The following is a 20,000-nucleotide window of genomic DNA, read 5'->3' as shown; positions in this document are numbered from 1 at the left end:
TGTTTGTCGAATAAAGCAAGAAGCAATTTCATTCACTGTCATTTTATTGCATCCTCCTGATCACTCGTTAAGAGTGATCGAGCTAAGCTAAGGTTAAGGTCCCCGCGCACTGTCATAAACCAAGCTAAGCGTGGGGAGGCTCATTGGAAATGTGGTCTTTTTGGGCAGAAAACACTTCTGCTTCCCGAAACTCCTCGTAGGGCTTTTAAGTAGAAAACAGGTTGATGTGATCATCTGGATAAATCTTTCTCTCTTCTCCATCTCTCTCTTTCTCTCTTCTCTCTCTTTCTCTTTTCTTTCTCTCTTCTCTCATTCTCTCTTCTCTTTCTCTCTCTTCTCCCTCTCTCTTCTCCCTCTCTCTTCTCTCTCTCTCCCAGGGGATAAAAAGGCGTACTTGTCTCTCCCCAGACCAGGGGTGAGTATCAGCGAGCTACTGTAGTTGTACAGTATTTCAAGCGTTTGTCCTTTATCTCTTCTCTCTAACCCCGACTCATCTTTTCACTCGTTCCTTTTCAGAAGCATCCGGCAAACCTGAAGAGCGGAAAAGCTGTTAAGCTGGACGCCGAGGTAAAACGCCACGTATCCACTCTGTAAAACCATACATCACGTCTCCGCGCGCTCCGCCTGACAGGTGCGTTCGTTACGACAAGGCCCCAATAACTTACCGGCTCCGGGAAAATAAATTATAACGGGGCTGTCAGGATGGAAACACAATGATGGATGGCGCTTATGCAGGCGAGCTCTTTTCACAGAGGCTCGGGAGGAGTTGGAGCATCGACCTCTGACCTCTCCAGATCGCTACGGAACCTCTGCGCGTTCCGATGGATATCGCATAGATACGGAACCTTCAGACAGACACGTACATACATTGATCACACGAGGACTAAAGTAGGCAGAACATATGAACTCGTCGAATGGAGATCTCTAATTAAATACCATTGTGAAGCACACAGCGTATGATAGTGTATTTTAAGTTTGCTATTCTTGCACTTTCAGCTCTAGATTCTGCCCTTATGCCGGGCTCACACTACAGGATATTTGAAATGCTAATCAATTTCTAAATCGGGTTACATCACGCACATAAGGAGAATCTTAACAGATATTCTTCTTGCGCATCTCAAACAAGCACACACCGCAAGATTTGAAAATAACGGCCCATCACACACTACAGGATCTGATCGTGCCCGAGGGAGCAACGAACCACTGGTCTCGCCGTCTCACTTGTAAAGTCGGGACGTAATAATCTTAAATATCAAACTTGTTTGATATTATCGGGGCCACCCCGATGGGTCTGCGAGCCGATTGGGAGGTGTAAGATTGGATCTGTAAACCCCTCACATTACAAGATCATCTGGACCGATCATCGGCCCCGACCAACGTTCCAGACCAGATTTCTCGTCCGATTGTCGGGAGGGGTGAATCGGGGATAAATCGGCCCAAAAATCCTGTAGTCTGAGCCCGGTATAAGGCTGTGTCCACCGGCGAGCTGTATGTAGCTGAACAGCGCCAAACTTACAACTGCTTACAGTGCACAAGAGCTGGAGTTTAGTGCTGGCTAGGGTAGCAATGTTTTACACCTACGTTAGTAACGAGTGTTATGTTTTTTGCAGACTGCAGATTAATTAGCCAAGTTACGATAGCTGGCAAATGTTAGCTAGTGCTAAAGTTCAACTTTTTTCAACTGAAAAAGAGCCTAGAGCTCGTAGCTCTAAAAAGCGCTTGGAACGCAGCTCTCGTCTCTAGAGCGCCCTAGAGATCATTACTCATCGTAAACAACGAGAAAACAGCGCCATAAAATACAGCTTGTCGGTGGACACGCACCCTTAGTCACTTGTTTTAGAAAGGAGATGCACTTGTGAGTTCTGGCGAGTACTGTAGGCTAGTACAGTGGCTTTTCCTACGTTAAATACAATTATCTGTGAAGTCGCTTTGGATAAAAGCATCAGCTAAATGACTGTAATGTAATGATATGACCCCTATCTATCGCATCTCACTTTCTGTCTTTCATCTCACTTCCCCTCCCCCCCTCTCTCTCTCTCCCCCCCCCCCCCCCCCTCTCTCTCCCTCCCCCTCCCTCCCTCCAGGAGCAGACCACCATGGCCAAGCTGGGCCTGGAGCTGCGTCTGCTGTCGTCCGACGTCGACGCGGAGATGGAGAAGTGGGAGGAGCAGGAGCACAGCATCGTCCGGCACAGCCAGTGCATGGCCAGCATGGCGTACTCCATGTACCTCTTCAGCAGGTACACACCCGGGGCGCGGCGCTACACCCGCCTAGCGCACTGCTACCCGTTCACCACGCTTAGCGGCTGTTTACCATGGCACCGCTGCACCCGTCTCTGTCTGCGGTTCACCAGGGCTGTTCACCAGGGATGCTCACCAGGGCTGTTCACCAGGGCTGCTCACCAGGGCTGTTCCCCAGGGCTGTTCCCCAGGGCTGCTCACCAGGGCTGTTCACCAGGGCTGTTCACCAGGGCTGTTCCCCAGGGCTGCTCACCAGGGCTGTTCACCAGGGCTGTTCCCCAGGGCTGTTCACCAGGGCTGGCTACACCAAGAACAGACACAGCCATGTCTTGATTTGTGTTCTCTAGATTAGCGACGTTTCATCCGAATGGATTTGATCAAAGTAGTAAACGGGTTTCCTGTTTGTTTTGATCCCAAACCCCATCTGTTTCCTGTGCCCCCAGGGGGGAGGGGCTACTGAAGACGACACTGGATCTGTTCCACCAGGCCGAGGTGAGTCCGCGTCTGTCCTCCTCTCATCCCTCTCTTCCTCTCCCTCCCTCTCTTCCTCTCCCTCCCTCCTCTCCCTCCCTCTCTTCCTCTCCCTCCCTCCTCTTCCTCCCTCTCTTCCTCTCCCTCCCTCCTCTCATCCCTCTCTTCCTCTCCCTCCATCCTCTCCCTCCCTCTCTTCCTCTCCCTCTCTTCCTCTCCCTCCCCCTCTTCCTCTCCCTCCCTCCTCTCCCTCCCTCTCTTCCTCTCCCTCCCTCCTCTCCCTCCCTCTCTTCCTCTCCCTCCCTCCTCTCCCTCCCTCTCTTTTCCATGCGAGTTGTAATTGAATCTGTGCAGGCGCTGTTAAGAGCAAACAACATGTCCGGGAAGGACGGATGGAAGCGATATTAAAAGCTCTCCCTCCATCCTCTCCCTCCCTCTCTTCCTCTCCCTCCATCCTCTCATCCATCCCTCTCTTCCTCTCCCTCCCTCTCTCCCTCCCTCTCATCCCTCTCTTCCTCTCCCTCCATCCTCTCCCTCCCTCTCTTCCTCTCCCTCCCTCCTCTCATCCCCCTCTTCCTCTCCCTCCCTCCTCTCCCTCCCTCTCTTCCTCTCCCTCCCTCCTCTCATCCCTCTCTTCCTCTCCCTCCCTCCTCTCCCTCCCTCTCTTCCTCTCCCTCCCTCCTCTCCCTCCCTCTCTTTTCCATGCGAGTTGTAATTGAATCTGTGCAGGCGCTGTTAAGAGCAAACAACATGTCCGGGAAGGACGGATGGAAGCGATATTAAAAGCGGGGGGCAGTCGTTTTGCCTGTGATTAGGGTTGAGTTACAGGGCTAAGTGTCTCAGCCAGGACTCTGTGACATCACTGACAGGATGACGAAGAGGACGAGGAGGGCGCCCTCTCTCCACATGTGTCGGTGGCACCCCTGTCACTTATTCAGCACAGCTCTCAGTAAAAGCACACACGCACTAATACACACGCACTAATACACACGCACTAATACACACGCGCTAATACACGCGCTAATACACACGCACTAATACACACGCGCTAATACACACGCACTAATACACACGCACTAATACACATGCACTAATACACACGCGCTAATACACACGCACTAATACACACGCCGGCGCACGCCCGCCTACGTGCTTATTTACAGCTGCAGTACACTGGTGAGTTATCAGACGTTCCCCCGCTGACCTGACGCTGACCCCAGTCACCCTGCCCATGCACTGTTCTCTCTCCTTCCATCCAAAAAACGTTAGCGGAGCATCAAGTCACGTACCACCCGTCTCACTAACAGCTTTTTTCCACAGGCAGAATCACTGATGCTCCTACTTTTGCTCTATGCACTTTAATGTCTCTTTGTAATGTCTTAATTTCTTATTGTCGTATTTCGTAGTGTCTATAGTGTCTTAATGTCTTATTTTGTAAACGTCCCCTGTCATATTGTTGTAATGTCTTACTGTCTTATGTCTTAAGTCATGTCTTGATGTCTGAGAGTGCCGGGCACAGTGCATTTCATTGTATTTTATAAATACACATGACAATAAAAGACTTGAACTTGAACTTGATACAGTTGGTGGTGGTGAATCTGAAGCAGGAGTGTGGCAGCCGCAATAACATCTAGTAACCTCTAATAACACACAGAGCAAAGTGGAATTATGTTTATTGGCGGCTACTCACACATGATTAGAGTGTCCCAAAAATCCACTTTTTAGGTGGGATTTCATCGTTCGTTCAACATCGTTCAACATCTCTCCCATGCAAATCACCCCCTCTCTCTCTCTCTCTCTATCTCCCTCTCTCTATCTCTCTCTCTCTCTCTCTCCCTCTCTCTCTCTCTCTCTCTATCTCTATCTCTCTCTCCCTCTCTCTCTATCTCTCTCTATCTCTATCTCTCTCTCGCCCTCTCTCTCTATCTCTCTCTCTATCTCTCTCTCCCTCTCTCTCTCTCTCTCTCTCTCTCTCTCTCCCTCTCTCTCTCTCTATCTCTCTCCCTCTCTCTCTCTATCTCTCTCTCTATCTCTCCCTCTCTCTCTCTCTCTCTCTCTCTCCCTCTATCTCTCTCTATCTCTCTCTCTCCCTCTCTCTCTCTCTCTCTCTCTCTCTCCCTCTCTCTCTATCCCTTTTTCTCGTTTGCAGGTCCTTTCTGAGGAAGGGCTTCAGCTGTGCTCGTCTCTTCACACGTTCTCCACCCAGGTACCACACACACACACGTCACACACACACGTCACACACACACACACACACACACACACACACACACACACGTCACACATACACACACAGTCTGAAACACCTTCTAAATCACACACTGGCAGGAAATGAATCCTATCACACAGATGCAGTTTCCTGTGCGCGTGTGTGTGTGTTGTGTGTGTGTGTGTGTGTGTGTGTGTGTGTGTGTGTGTGTGTGTGTGTGTGTGTGTGTGTGTGTGTGTGTGTGTGTGTGTGTGTGTGCGTGCGTGCGTGCGTGCGTGCGTGCGTGCGTGCGTGCGTGCGTGCGTGCGTGCGTGTGTGTGTGAAATCAAACAAGGAAACAGCCTCATGCCGGCCCGGTCTCGGGTCTCAGAGTTTAATTAAACGACCCTTTCTGACAACCCTTAACGACTGCCATCCGTCTCAGAGGGGCGCGGGGAGTCAAGCGTGGTTATCGGCAGCAGCCAACCCCGGCCGGCCTGACAGGGGCGCCACACACTAACACATAATCAACGCACCCAGGGACTTCATCCACGTCTCGTTTGATTAATTACAGTACATCAAACTTCAGCTAATTATATGTTGTTGTTTTTACCCCTCCTGGAATGACACAAGCTGGTAGCCCACTCTCGCCACCCCCTCTGTAAATTACTTTAATTACGTGAAATAATTACGTTGTTTATGCAAGGTAAGCTGAGTGAATGGAGGGAGTTTTTGTCGGTGTCGCTAAGAGGTTATATTAGAGGCCATATTATTACATTGTAACGAAGGGAGTTCAGGGACAACCCTTGTCGCGTGACGTCACGTTTTGAGAACACTTCAGATTCAAACCATGAACAAACTATCAACGGTTTGAGTTGGTGGCTGATGGTTAGTTGAGTTTTTGTTAGCTGTCGATTGAGCGTCACAAGGCATCTATTTTTTATTTTTTTAAAGATATTTTTTAGGGCATTTCTGCTCTAATGGGATAGACAGTTGAAGGACAGACAGGGAAGGTGGGAGAGAGAGAGAGGGGAAGACATGCAGCAAAGGGCGTGGGCCGGATTCGAACCCACGCCGCTGCGGTAAGGACTAGCCTTTACATGGTAAGCGTCTCAACCCACTGAGCCACCGGGGCACCGGGGCACCCCCACAAGGAATCTATAAGGAGACCCTCCAAACAAAGTTCGACCCATGTTCCTGTCTCTTCTTTGATCCCAGCTGGTGGAGGAGGAGAAGGCGGCGGTGACGTCGGAGATGGAGAAACTGGTGGCGCTCTGCCAACAGCTGCAGATGGGCGCCAAGACTCCTGTGCAGGGCAAGGCTGCCACCTTCCAGAAGGTATGACGCACCGTGCGTGCGTGCGTGCGTGCGTGCGTGTGTGTGTGTAGTACGCCCGTCACACAAAAACGTGTGAAATGAAAACACACAGGCTTAATCAACCTCAATATAATAAATGCCTTTAAACAAAAAACTGTCTCGGACCGCCTCGTCGAAGGCGAGGATCCAAATGAACGGTTGAAGAAGAACTCGGCCTCCTCAGATGAGTCATGTGACGCTCCGGTGAGCAGCTGAGGGAACAGCTGTCTTCCTGTCGCACGTCGTTAGTGGCTACCGATCAGGAAAAGGTCGGCAGCCGGAGGCCTCCCTCCACGAGGCTGGAGAGAGGCATTGTGGGTCGGGGAGGCTGTGTCTGTGTGCTAGAGAAGGGAGTGAGATGATAATAATAATAATAACAATAATAATAATAACTTTCATTTGTATAGCGCCTTTCATAAAATCCAAGGTCGCTTTACATAGGGGCAGAACAGACAAGAGACAAACATGGTAGACAGAGACACACAACATTAAGAAACGGAAGCTAGAGGTCAAAGGCCATGTTAAAGAGGTGAGTTTTAAGGAGTTTCTTGAAGCAGTCCAGAGTTGGGGCGTTGGGGAGTTCTACAGGGAGGGAGTTCCAGAGGGTGGGAGCTGCCACGCTGAAAGCTCTGTCCCCAAATGGCGGTGGTGAGTGTGTGTCTCTGTGTGTGTGTGTGTGTGTGTGTGTGTATCTGGTTGTCTTAATCCCACTTCTCTGTGTAGGTGGACTCCTCCATACAGACCACCAGAGCCATGATGACAGTGGTGGTCTCTCTCCTTCCTCTCTGCAACAAGCTGCTCAAGAAGGTGAGAGAGAAAGAGGATGTATTGGGTGTAAACTCCAGGCGTGCAGTGGGGCGCCTGTAGCTCAGTTGGTAGAGCGGGTCGTTCAATGATCGAAGGGTCGGTGGTTCGAATCCCAGCTCCGACTGTCCACGTGTCGAAGTGTCCTTGAGCAAGACACCTAACCCCAAATTGCTCCCAATTAGCAGGTTAGCACCTCGCACGGCTGCTGCCGCCATTGGTGTGTGAATGTGTGTGTGAATGGGTGAATGAGAGGCCATTGTAAAGCGCTTTGAGTGCCGCTAAGGTGGAAAAGCGCTATATAAGTGTAGTCCATTGACCATTTACCATTTAAACTCCAGGCGTGCAGTGATGTGAGGCTTGTATCGATACACAAGTCAACTATTCTCCATGTTGGGTTTATCCCAATGGTACAGAATACATATATGACACAGCACTATGCCACCATGTTGTATACATTACATACGCTATCAACAAACTATCAAAGGTTTGTGTTGGTGGATGATGGTTAGTTGAATATTTGTTAATGGTTGGTTGAGCGTCAGTGCACATCTATGAGGGTACAGCATTAAGCTTAAGCTGAGGGCTTTACCATTTCTAACAAGTTACAATACACACCCTCAGTTAGGTTATAGTGCAACGTTTAATTCATTAATGACAGCTTTTCATCCGTTCATTTTTCCACCGTCTTTATTATTATTTTTGCTTAAATCACCATTAAAACAAATAATTTGACCATAGTTATGTCTCATCGATTCAAATAAGTCGGTGCGTTGTGAATTGACGCATGGGTACAAACCGACCCATTATTCCACCCCTACTGTGCATCCCAGTATACCAGAGGGATTCTCCAATTAGCATTATCCTCCTCTTCCTCCCTTTCTTCCTCTCCCTCCCTCTCTTCATCTCCCTCCCTCCTCTCCCTCCCTCTCTTCCTCTCCCTCCCTCCTCTCATCCCCCTCTTCCTCTCCCTCCCTCCTCTCCCTCCCTCTCTTCCTCTCCCTCCCTCCTCTCCCTTTCTTCCTCTCCCTCCATCCTCTCCTTCCCTCTCTTCCTCTCCCTCCATCCTCTCCCTCTGCAGACACTCTGCAAGTGTCTGCAATACATGATGATGCATCAACTCACCTGACAGAATAGCAAAGGTCCAACCTAACAAACTAACACTAAATGTCCTCCTCTTAGACTTAGAAAACTTGTGCTTAGAAAATGTCCACAAGGAAGTAATTTGTTGTACAGCACACATTAAAAACACATTGACTCATAAAATCACAAACAAAAACGACAGTAATCCAAAATGTTTGAGTTATTGTCATGTGAATAGCTTAGTTTTTTACTCGGTTGGTTGTGATTTTGGGGTGTCTGTACCTCTGACCAGAAGGGAGAGTCTGGACCTTCACTGATAGTGGACGGGAGATATCCCATCACCATCAGTCTGGTCAGGTGGTACAGCTCAGATTTGACCACAGGTCTTCACTAATTGACCTAATTGGTTCCATCTGTAGTGCCAGTCGGAGAGAAGCAGTCTGGGCTCCCCACAGGGCTGGAGGGAGAGACAGGTGTTGGCGCCCGTCAGGGACGACGCTGGCCCCGCCGCGCTCAACAGCAAGAACAGCAACGGTTTCGGAGTCAAGTCCTTGGAACAGCACATGGCCAACCTCACCTTCCTGGAGAGCAAGTAGCCCAGGGGCCCCTGCCACCACGACCCCTGACCCCCCTCTCTATACCTGTCAGACATGGCTCAAACACAGAGGTCACGACCCCTGACCCCCTCTCTATACCTGTCAGACCTGGCTCAAACACAGAGGTCACGACCCCTGACCCCCTCTCTATACCTGTCAGACCTGGCTCAAACACAGAGGTCACGACCCCTGACCCCCTCTCTATACCTGTCAGACCTGGCTCAAACACAGAGGTCACGACCCCTGACCCCCTCTCTATACCTGTCAGACCTGGCTCAAACACAGGGGTCACGACCCCTGACCCCCTCTCTATACCTGTCAGACCTGGCTCAAACACAGAGGTCACGACCCCTGACCCCCTCTCTATACCTGTCAGACCTGGCTCAAACACAGAGGTCACGACCCCTGACCCCCTCTCTATACCTGTCAGACCTGGCTCAAACACAGAGGTCACGACCCCTGACCCCCTCTCTATACCTGTCAGACCTGGCTCAAACACAGAGGTCACGACCCCTGACCCCCTCTCTATACCTGTCAGACCTGGCTCAAACACAGGGGTCACGACCCCTGACCCCCTCTCTATACCTGTCAGACCTGGCTCAAACACAGAGGTCACGACCCCTGACCCCCTCTCTATACCTGTCAGACCTGGCTCAAACACAGAGGTCAAGCGCTGGATTGTGTTCCAAGCGCACTTTATTCGTGTCAATTTGCTGTTTTTTGGACTGTTCAGTTCCTCTCATTGTACAGTTCGTCTCATTGTTCAGTTCGTCTCATTGTACTGTTCGTCTCATTGTACAGTTCGTCTCATTGTACAGTTTGTCTCATTGTACTGGGTAAACTAAATCAAACTAAGTTGAACGGTACTGGGGAATAGTACTTGACCCAGGTCTGACAGCTGCCCCCCCTGCCTCCCTATCACAGTGCGGGGTGAAGTATATTCTATAGATCCTGGTCCTGGGTTACTCTGTGTCGTCCTTGTGTAATGTTTTCATATAAGATATCCTGATTCCTGATTGGCAGACCCTGGGTCTGTGTCCATGAGCGAGTCTGTGGAAAACCTGATGCTGCAGTTCCCAGATTTGGTCCCAGGGGGGTGAGGTGATACCACTCGTTTACTGGGGGTCAGTTCATTTTTAACGGGAGGGGGGATCAGTGGCTATAGGCAGTAGCTTCACCTGGAGCTCAGCCCGGCCCCCCTGCTCACCGTGCCTGCGTAACCAGTCCATATGCTTCGTGGTGTCCTGTAAACCCTGTGGCACATCTTAGCCAAACCCACATGAATTAAAAACATCAGTGCATGACGCCATCGCTAAACCATTTAATATGTGTCTCCTCTGGTCAATATGTGGCTGGGCTATAATAGTCTAGTCTGCTCTGGTCAATATGTGGCTGGGCTATAATAGTCTAGTCTCCTCTGGTCAGTGTGTGGCTGGGCTTTAATAGTCTAGTCTCCTCTGGTCTATGTGGCTGGGCTATAATAGTCTAGTCTCTGGTCAATAAGTGTCTGGGCTATAATAGTCTAGTCTCCTCTGGTCAGTATGTGGCAGGGCTATAATAGTCTAGTCTACTCGCACCAAGGAAGGATGCACCACGGCTCAATGTGCGCTTTCCAGCTGTGTCAATCAGTCCCAGTTGAAGCCAAATAGCCTATGAGTTGAAGCATAATGTTTTAGTCACTTGGCTCGCAAGTGGCTAATAGAATGAAACATGACGCTCTTAATGCTCCGCTACACCAGAAATGGAGGGGATTTTGTCCAGCTTACTTTCTATTGTCTAGAGTAATGTTATATATACAAATCATTATCCGTGTGTGGTAAATCGATTGATTTGCATTCCCCAAAATCTAGACTGGCTATTATGTAAAAAATGAACGGTAGCATTGAAAGCTGTTTCCTTCTAGGTGGACTTGTTATGAAGACTATTAATTACAGACTGCCCTCTAGGCTGTTATGATGATGTATTAAGGTACTTGAAGCATAGATATGTAAGTATGTACATCCAGAAGTGATGATTGTGGTACTGAGTATGGGTGGGTGAAGACTGAACTAATAACCACGTCTAAAGCTTTAGAGGTGTAACATACATGAGCAGCTAATGACAATGAGTGGAGTGAAGCTACAGATGTGAAGAAATAGCTCTAGTTTTGGACCATCTACCCTTTTGACAGCTCAGTGATTGCTAAACAGACACAAATCTAAAAATTAAACATTATTTTTCTTATAAATGGGGTTGGTTGTTTCATTTATTGATGTATGCACACATTGATATCAACAAAAACTATATATATATATAATTCTGACTTCAGAACAAATAATTGTTTGATCAGTACCTGGTTGCTACATAATAATTCTGAGTACTGTATCAAGTCTTGCCCCATCCCGTGGAGCTTTCAGATTACAGCTGAACAGCAAAAAAAGAGGAGAAAAAAAAACAGGCAATTCCAAAAAAAAAACGTAATCCAATTACTACTTTCTCTGATCCCCTTCACAGTCTGGACTTAACAGATCGGACATGCGGCGCATCGCTTCCATGCCGTCCCTGGGTCTTAGTGCACGGTCAAACACCACACACACGTCCGTGCCTCCAGCTGTACGTGGGTCTGCCCGGCAGGGTGGGGTGGGGGTGGGGTGGGTGGAGGTTACGGGACCCCCTTCCTGAGGAGCATGGCGCAGGAATGGGCATTCCTAGCTGGGGGAGGGGGGCGGAGTGATCACCGTCTTCCCCAGCAGGGGTCTGGCCCGATTGGAGACCACGCCCTCGTAGTCCTCTCTGCTGAGGAGACCCTCCGTGATGCTCTTGCTCTCCTCAAGCTTGGGGAGGATGACGGCGATGTACCCCTCCGTAGCCGGCTTCTCAAACAAAAGAGGGGACAGACGGACGGACCAGGGGAGAATTAAGCCTAATTTATACATGACACATTTTTTGGCTCACGGCTCATAGCTCATAGCTCTGTGCATTTATACTCAATGAGCCGTGCCCTGCTGTGTCCATGTGATGCTATGTTGGTACCAAACAAGAACATCTCATCTCCTAGCAACACAGAACGCTTCGTCTCTCCAGGCCAGTCAATCAATCAAATATGTGCGACTTAATGACGCGGTGTGAGCCGCTAGAAATTTGAGGTGGTACGAGCCAAGCGGCTCACAGCCTGCGAGACGTTCCAAATGACGTCAATGAGCCAAAAATGATGGGGTTATGATAACGAACATGACAAATCTGACGAGATCACTCACCTTCTCAAGCAAGAGGCTGGGCCGGTCCAGTATGTCCACGTTGACCTCCAGGAGACGACCCCTGATACAGCTAGGACAACAATGTATTCATCAAGACAGAGAACTCGGTAACGCACATCAACGCTAGCTAGCGTGGAGCAGCGCAGGTACCAGAGCAAGGCTGAAGACAAGTGAGCTCACCTGTAGATCGTGTATTCGGTGCCGTCAGTACAGGTTATCCTACACAGAGGAGCGAACTCGGTCAGGAACTGGCCACCCTGCAGACGCAAACAAAATGTTAAGCTCCATATGTTATGTACAATATGTTATGTACAATACCCACACATTTTAGGCCACTAACATGGTAGATGAAAAAGAGCCAAAGCTTTTTTTTTTTGTAGGCTGATGTACATTAACCATGTGTTGTTCTATGACAGGCTCGGAAGAGAAGTAAGTAAGTAGCCTTGAGAACCAATGGTTCTGGAGCCTAGTGGCGTGTAGGGCAGGAGCCTGTCTCCTGGTTCCTTAGCGTGAGGCAGCTTGATATATAAGTACATCCCCTGGACATCAAGTTGGATTTATAAAGCGCCCTTCATGATACCCAGAGCGCTTTACAGAGTCCAGTATTCATTCAGACACAGTCATACCGGTGGTGGTAAGCTACATCTGTAGCCACAGCTGCCCTGGGGAAGACTGACAGAAGCGTGGCTGCCAATCAGGGCCTACGGCCCCTCCGACCACCTGGAACGACCGGGATTCGAACCCAGGACCTTCTTGCTGTGAGGTGACAGTGCTAACCACTGAGAGACCATGCTGCCCACTAGTATGTCACGGGGACTTGCCCCCAATCCAACCCTTGATGCTGAGTGCCGAGCAGGGAGGCATTGGGTTCCATCTTTTTTTTTTCAGTAAGAGAGGTGCACTTTTATTCTTGAAAAAGCTGCTACAAGACTCATAATAGGCCCAAGTGTAGCAGTCACTTCTTCACCACATAGTAAATGGCAGCAGGCTACGTACTCGCTTGGACTTCCCAGACACTTTGTTCTGCAGGCGACTGCAGCCAGCGCTGATCTTATAGTTGATGCTCTTGATTGTCCGTCCGTCTTGAAGGATAGGGTGAGTTTCCGCCAGGGTGATGACGCATATTCTGTAAGGAGGAGAGGGGAAACATTCAAATAGTAAGATGAAATAAAACCTCTTGAATGGGATTTTTATGGGGAAGATGTGTTTATCAGTATGCATTAGTATTGATTAGTATGCATTAGTATTGATCAGCTACAACAGTATGCATTAGTATTGATTAGTATGCATTAGTATTGATCAGCTACAACAGTATGCATTAGTATGAGGTTTTATCCTCATACTAACCAATAGACTAAGTCGGTGGTACCTGTTTGAATGCTGCAGGATGCAATGGTCTTCACAGAGCTGGCCCTTCATGTCTAGACATCAATGAGACCAACACAAAGGGATTTGGACTATTCATCATGTCTAAAACCAATGACTTGGTTGTCAATAACGTTAGACACCAACTCAAAGCCTGGATAGTCAGCTTGCCATCTTACCATCATTAACAGGGCAACATGAGCCTCTCGTTCATATCAATCAGTTATTTTCAATATATAATAATAATATAATAATATATTATCAAGTAGCAAGCGAGCACGTTGAAGATGACAAACTGCGAACGTGTTTCAGTGAATCTCATGGGGTTACTACCAAGAATAAACCAGCAAACATGTGGGGTGTCCTGATGGCATGGTCACGTTAGCTTGTCTGTGTTTAGCTTCCGTTAGCTTACCTGTTTTATACCATCGTGTGTAGTACCGATCGATCACAGAGGGGAAATCCTTATGTTCGATGCCTTCAACTGACATGATTACAACTTCAGGACAAGAGACATTACCTTACAGTATGAAAAAGTAGAGCAATAAGTATTAGTTTGGTAGCCTCCCTCGCAGCTCTTGTGGTACGCCTGGTCCGTCAGTAATTAACTTCCGGAATACATCAAACCCTATTTCCGAATGTTCCAGAATTTATCCAGTTCCTTGTGAAATAGGGTTGATTTGAAAAGACTACAAACAAGTGTGACAATCTTCTGTGATGACCAAAGAGGTGTGGCGGTCACAAACAACGGTATTTGTATATGCCTAGATCATCAGATCACTTCAGATTAGCCCTGGTCCAGGTCGGTAAGCTATGCTATCCGGGCTCTACCCCGATATACCACCCTGCCAGGGACCATTCATTGCACCATACTTTTTGTGCATGGCTGTAAGCCAGCGCACCTAGTATAGCGTCTGTCGGGTTATCACTCCCTCCCTCCCTCCCTCCCTCCGTTGAATGTTGAGCTGCATTTCTCTGTTGGCACCACAAGTCTAGTCCCAGTGCACCAAAATAAAGGACAACAAAATGCACAAGTAGCGTAGCGATGAAAGCAATGGACTCCCACGCTGCAATGGACTCCCATGCGGGAGATTGGGGTTCAAGGCCCTAGTGGGGATGATTTTATGGGACTATACCCCAAACGATTATGTTCATCCTTTCACTCCGACCTTTACCTTTTACCTTATAGGTCAGATCCTGTCCCAACCCCAACCCTTATTCTAACGCCACACCAAAATCAGTACGTTAATCTCAACTGCATAAATAGAGTAGTGGTGAGAGCATAGGACTCCCACCCGGGAGAACGGGGTTCAAGGCCCCGGTGGGGGTGACTTTATGGGACTATACACCAAATCTCACCATGTTCATCCTTTCACTCCAACCTTTTTATCCCTTACCTAAATTCCAGCAGTTTATTTGTTACATTGTAGCAATAAAGAGCAATAATTGAAGAGAACATTTATTTAAGTCGCTTATGAAAATGTAAGTACAATAATAGTGTCTTAAAGGAGTAGTAAAGGGAAAATGCATGTTTAGCCCTGTTTTAAGGTTACTTGTGATCATATACAATGGTTCAGATCAAAACGTTGAAAAAACTAGCACTTTTGAGAAAGGCTGATAATTGCTCTACCACCGTTTTGGTCATACAATGGATGTGGGTGGGCACCGTGAAAAATCTTTCAAAAAACGTTAAACTCTCAATTTCAAAGACAAGAAACTCACCGAGGTGTTAGTTGGCGTTCTGACATATAATTCGCCATAAAGTAAGATTCTAGTTAATCTGGAAAGGCTTTTTTAAATATTTAGCATAGAACTATTTAGTCGCAGCACATACGTGTGTAAACTTCCGCAAACTAGGTAGCCTAGCAACATAAACAATAACAATAGCTACCGTAAGTAGTTCCGCTTCCTGAATCCCCTCTGCGGATTGATCTACACATCTACAACGGTCGCTTCAATACAAGTGAATGGATTTCATAAAATGATCAATAAAACCCTACAGGATTCATACTTTGCGGCGAATTTGATGTCAGAACACCAACGGACACCAATTATCCCCTCGGTGAGCTTCTTGTAGCAACATAGAACTGCAGGTTCTGGGACCACTGCCTCTTGTGGTAGCAACATAGAACTGCAGGTTCTGAGACTACTGCCTCTTGTGGTAGCAACATAGAACTGCATGTTCTGGGACTACTGCCTCTTGTGGTAGCAACATAGAACTGCAGGTTCTGACACAACTGCCTCTTGTGGTAGCAACATAGAACTGCAGGTTCTGACACAACTGCCTGATGTGGTAGCACTATAGAACTGCAGGTCAACAACATGAGGGAGGGAAGGAGGGAGGGAGGGAGGGAGTGACAACCGGACATTTGCTATCATTGGTGCGCTGGCTTACAGCCACGCACAAAAGGTTTATAGCGCAATGAATGGTCCCTGGCACATGGTAACTACACTGTCAGAACCCAAGCTGAAAAAGTTAAGCCGACTTTGCATCTTTCTCTCTCACACTATTTTCCCTCAGGACACCATCGAATTGCTGACGTAGGCTACTTCAAAATCGACTTGTGCGGTCTTGGGACCTCCGTTCAAGTGAATTGTGATAAATGAACACAGCAGGCCTCTATGGACAGGTAGGGATTTAATAATTCCACTCTCGCCTGTCAGTGCCAAGCAATACTAATGACTACGGAACTTGTAGCAATTAATGTCACTTTCCTTCAAAAGTTCTGTACTCAGCTTTCCTTGTTGTGATATAGTTGTTTGCCTGCTGATTCTGGCTACTTGAACACCATTAGCCTGCATTATGTATGTGGACCCGTCAGCAAAAACGAGCTCATGAAATAAGGCTTTTTTTGCCAATAAGGAAAAACTATCTACAGTAGCAGTTGCTTTGTTGAGACAAAGGTACCTTTGTGACAGTATTTAAGCTTGTGGATAGGTTCTTTGTCCTCGGAAACCTTTTACCACCCCTCTTGTTGTTTGCTGGTTTAAAATTGGGCCAATACTACCCCCCCCCCCCCCATATTTGTGTAACTGACCCCACTCTAGCTGAGCATCCAGAGTGCTTTCTTCTCCTGCTTTTTCAGCACACAATAGTCTGTTTTACCACTAGAGGGCAGCACCATACAAGGATCAGTAGAGGAGGTCCAGGTCGAGCTACAGGGTGACGTATACCATAGCTGGGAATAGAATAGAATCGAAAGTTTATATTGCCATGTGTAACAAGTTCGGGTACATTGGAACTCTTGTAATCCCTTGTTCTTACAGTATTGGGTGCCAATTATCATAATACGAGATTATTGTCTTGGTTTAAACTGATGATGGATCTTCAGTAAGAAATGACCAAGTAGACGTCTTTTCTATCTTTTGTTTTGCAGAGGTAAATCTGTTCTAGTAGCCTTACTATCCTACTTAGTGTGTGCATGGATACGCTTCCATTAAGTTCTACTACAGCCTAGTTACCAGCACAACATGTAAGAATTCACACTGGTCACCTCAACAAATATGTATCCAGGAGCGTTGTGTAATGCAGGGCTGTCCAGGAGCATTGCGTAATGAAGGCCTTACAGGGAAGAAGGGGGAGAGAGGCAGGAGAGGAGAGAGAGAGAGGGAGGGAGAGAGAGTGAGAGAGGGATGGAGGGAGGGAGAGAGAGTGAGAGAGAGGGAGGGAGGGAGGGAGAGAGTGAGAGAGGGATGGAGGAAGGGAGAGAGAGTGAGAGAGAGGGAGGGAGGGAGGGAGGGAGGGAGGGAGGGAGGGAGGGAGGGAGAGAGTGAGGGAGGGAGAGAGAGGGAGGGAGGGAGAGAGAGTGAGAGAGGGATGGAGGGAGGGAGAGAGAGTGAGAGAGGGATGGAGGGAGGGAGAGAGAGAGAGGGATGGAGGGACTAAGGAATGTTTCTCTTCCTGAGTTTGAGGAATAGGCTCTGATGCTGACCGGTCAGATTCCAAGCATATCTGGCGTAGCTCTCATTCACTATGCCTTACGGTACTGTACTGTATGTCCCATTAGGGATGACTAGAAGTACGTTCTCATTCACTATGCCTTACTGTACTGTACTGTATTTCCCATTGGGGATGAAGAGAAGTACGTTCTCATTCACTATGCCTTACTGTATGTCCCATTGGGGATGAAGAGAAGTACGTTCTCATTCACTATGCCTTCTGTACTGTATGTCCCATTGGGGATGAAGAGAAGTACGTTCTCATTCACTATGTCGAGAATTCAAGGACCCTATTTTTGTCTGTGCTCAAGACATTTTGGGTGAGATGACCTCATATCTGTGAGACAGTCAGAGGAGAGAGGACTCTAAAGAGATACAGAGCAACACTCAGTTTCTAGTCGCCTTTGGAAAGTTTTGCGGTTAAAACATGTTTTTCCATTTCCTCTTCTCTAAAAGATTCAGGGCAACACCAAAAACTGTTGTGGAGTTGAGGCACAGTGAACACAACTGCAGATAGATCGCCTCACAGAGAGAGAATGGAGCACTAAAGCTATCTCTGTGGAAAACGCACTGGGATTTTTCTTATTAATAATGATGCATGCGCACAAGTTTTTGTGTGAAGGAAATGAGGTCATGATTGACTCAGTTTGGAACATTGCTCATCAATCCTCAACTCCCTCTCAACTCAAGGGCTCAACGAGCGTTGGATAGAAACCTGCCCTCAGCTCAAGTCAAATCTGTTTGGTTGCTGGTCTGTTGTTTATGGTAAACACATTCCCATTAGTCATCACCATAGTGAAGACTACTCTTCCTGGGGTCCGCAGAAAAGACAGACCATCAGAACATATCATTTTACAGTGTCAATAAACAAAATAAAAATGATCAGTGAACATCATTCACTTGTTAAAAACAAGTAAAAATGAATAAAATAAATGAAATAACAGCATTTAATAAAAAATACAAGTAGCCACTCATTTGAGTTATATTTGCTACAACCATGAGACCTGCATCAGCATAGAGAATCAAAAACAAAGAGCTAATACAAAAACTATCTGCATCACAGCCAGAGGTCAACAGTCAAACTGGGCTAAACCTAATTTCTTTACGGATCACAGCTCCTCTCAGTTTCTGGATTCGTTTTCAGAAAGGATTAGGTGTTCAGGGAGTCTATTCCAATGTGCTACAGCTCTGTATAAACCTGTTTTCTCAAGTGCATTTGTTCTAGGCCGAGGTAGGGGTAAGCGCCTGCTTGTGGCCTGTCTGGTATTATGGCCATGTCTATCACAGTATGTGTAAACCATATACATACATTATCTTTCAGCACGATAATGAACCATTGATTACCTCAGAGCCCTGACCTCAACATCATTTAAGTTGTGTAGGATCACTTGGACAGGGAGAAGAACAAAAAGCAATCAAATTCAAAACAGTTTGCAAATCCCTTCAAAAATTAGATAGCAGTGAACCAAAGCGAATTGCTTCAGTTGTTTGCATTCTAATGGACGCCACACAAAATACTGACTTGTTTTAACAATACAAGAACATCTTACTTTTATTAGGAGCTGGGCAGCATCAGCTGAAGGTCCCTCTTGTATTTCACAATATTCTGAATCTGAATCTTTTTCTTCTTCTTAGGAAGTCTGGCTTCCCATGCATGAAAAATCACCAAACTTTACACACAGGTCCAGTCCCATACCAGAAGTCCTCAACTGGCATTGTGGGCCAGTAGTCCTGATGGTGGTGCTACAGCAACCGTCTAAAGTTTAAAACAAACAAACAAAAAAATCATAACAAATCAGCCGTACGTGCTATCACTTTGCAAACACCACCAACATGTACCTGTAGGCCCAAGTGAGCAGACATTTTGAGCTGGCAAAAATTATTCAAAGTCCACCACTCTGTTTTTCTCAAAAACTGTAAAACCTATCAAACCCTACTCCTCCCACATTTTTTGGTCAATTGACACCCCAATTACTACACTGTATTTTCAGACTGTCCTCCACAAACGATCTTCACAGATTGTTGAAATACAACTACATTTTGTAGCTGTTACTGTGTCTTCATCTTGTTTGTTGTAGCTGTTAATGTTTCTCCTTGTTTGCATCTCTTCATCCGACAAGTCTTTTGTCGGATTACATCTCAATGACTCCCTCCTGTGCTCAATCCAATCAAATCAGCCAATCAGTGAATCCATGCTCAGTCCAGAGTCACAAAACTCATTCCCATCACAGTACAGTATGTCGGCCTACTAATGTTCATGCAGGATTCCTATGGTGTAATTATCTAGCTGTGACATTTATACTTGTTTAGGTCAAACTGCCAGCTTCTCACTGGCTCCAACAAGAACATGACCTTCCCTTGGTGTCTGGTGAGTTCAAACCCTGGGTGATGCAGAATAAACCAGCTAATGCTTCCTCAGGCATTGTACTGTGTGGATTTCAGACACATGATTTTAAAGATGTTGGCCGGGTTTCCCGATAAAGAACCTTCTTAAGGAACCCTTCTTAAGGAACTCTTCTTAAGCGACCCTTTGCATGGGAGTTAAGAAGTACTTTGGAGTTAAGTGCTTCTTAACGCGTTCGGGAAACCCGGACGTTTTCATTTAAGAAGTTTTAAAGAGGCCCTCATGTATTGGTCATTTGTCTCCTTCCTCTTCCTCCTCAAAACGCCCCGCCCTGATCCAGTGCTGTGCACCAGCTGTACTTTAATAACACTTACTACC

General features: G+C 47.2%; 2 protein-coding genes across 2 annotated transcripts in view; one reads left to right on the top strand and one right to left on the bottom strand.

Annotated features, from left to right (window-relative positions):
• ctnnal1 (catenin (cadherin-associated protein), alpha-like 1) overlaps nt 1-10,792 on the top strand; it is a gene marked incomplete at its 5' end in the record, with an annotated part of 33,037 nt that extends 22,245 nt beyond the window's left edge. Inside the window, 8 exons of the mRNA XM_084455037.1 lie at nt 378-415; nt 517-567; nt 2,085-2,239; nt 2,684-2,732; nt 4,861-4,917; nt 6,118-6,237; nt 6,979-7,062; nt 8,562-10,792. Coding sequence (XP_084311163.1) covers nt 378-415; nt 517-567; nt 2,085-2,239; nt 2,684-2,732; nt 4,861-4,917; nt 6,118-6,237; nt 6,979-7,062; nt 8,562-8,738 — 731 coding nt within the window. The 3' untranslated portion in view covers nt 8,739-10,792. The remainder of the gene's footprint in view (nt 1-377; nt 416-516; nt 568-2,084; nt 2,240-2,683; nt 2,733-4,860; nt 4,918-6,117; nt 6,238-6,978; nt 7,063-8,561) is intronic.
• A 437-nt stretch (nt 10,793-11,229) lies between these two features.
• abitram (actin binding transcription modulator) lies at nt 11,230-14,027 on the bottom strand. The gene is made up of 6 exons (XM_084455743.1): nt 13,755-14,027; nt 13,344-13,395; nt 12,971-13,100; nt 12,155-12,231; nt 11,975-12,044; nt 11,230-11,590 (listed from the first exon to the last, which is right to left on the bottom strand). The coding sequence occupies exons 1-6, from the start codon at nt 13,828-13,830 to the stop codon at nt 11,426-11,428; spliced, it is 570 nt and encodes a 189-aa protein (XP_084311869.1). The 5' UTR covers nt 13,831-14,027; the 3' UTR covers nt 11,230-11,425.
• Nucleotides 14,028-20,000: the final 5,973 nt, after the last annotated feature.

The sequence above is a fragment of the Borostomias antarcticus genome, assembly GCF_949987555.1.
Source record: "Borostomias antarcticus genome assembly, chromosome: 21".
Taxonomy (NCBI): domain Eukaryota; kingdom Metazoa; phylum Chordata; class Actinopteri; order Stomiiformes; family Stomiidae; genus Borostomias; species Borostomias antarcticus.
The sequence above is the reverse complement of the archived record's forward strand: the minus strand, read 5'-3'. Positions and strand labels throughout refer to the sequence as shown.

Coding starts and splice junctions, on each gene's coding strand:
- abitram (XM_084455743.1), bottom strand. CDS start 13,830: ATGTCAGTTGAAGGCATCGAACATAAGGATTTCCCCTCTGTGATCGAT. Junction 13,101..13,343: donor ATCCTGCAGCATTCAAACAG/GTACCACCGACT, acceptor TCCTCCTTACAG/AATATGCGTCATCACCCTGG. Junction 12,232..12,970: donor TGTCTGGGAAGTCCAAGCGA/GTACGTAGCCTG, acceptor TTGCGTCTGCAG/GGTGGCCAGTTCCTGACCGA.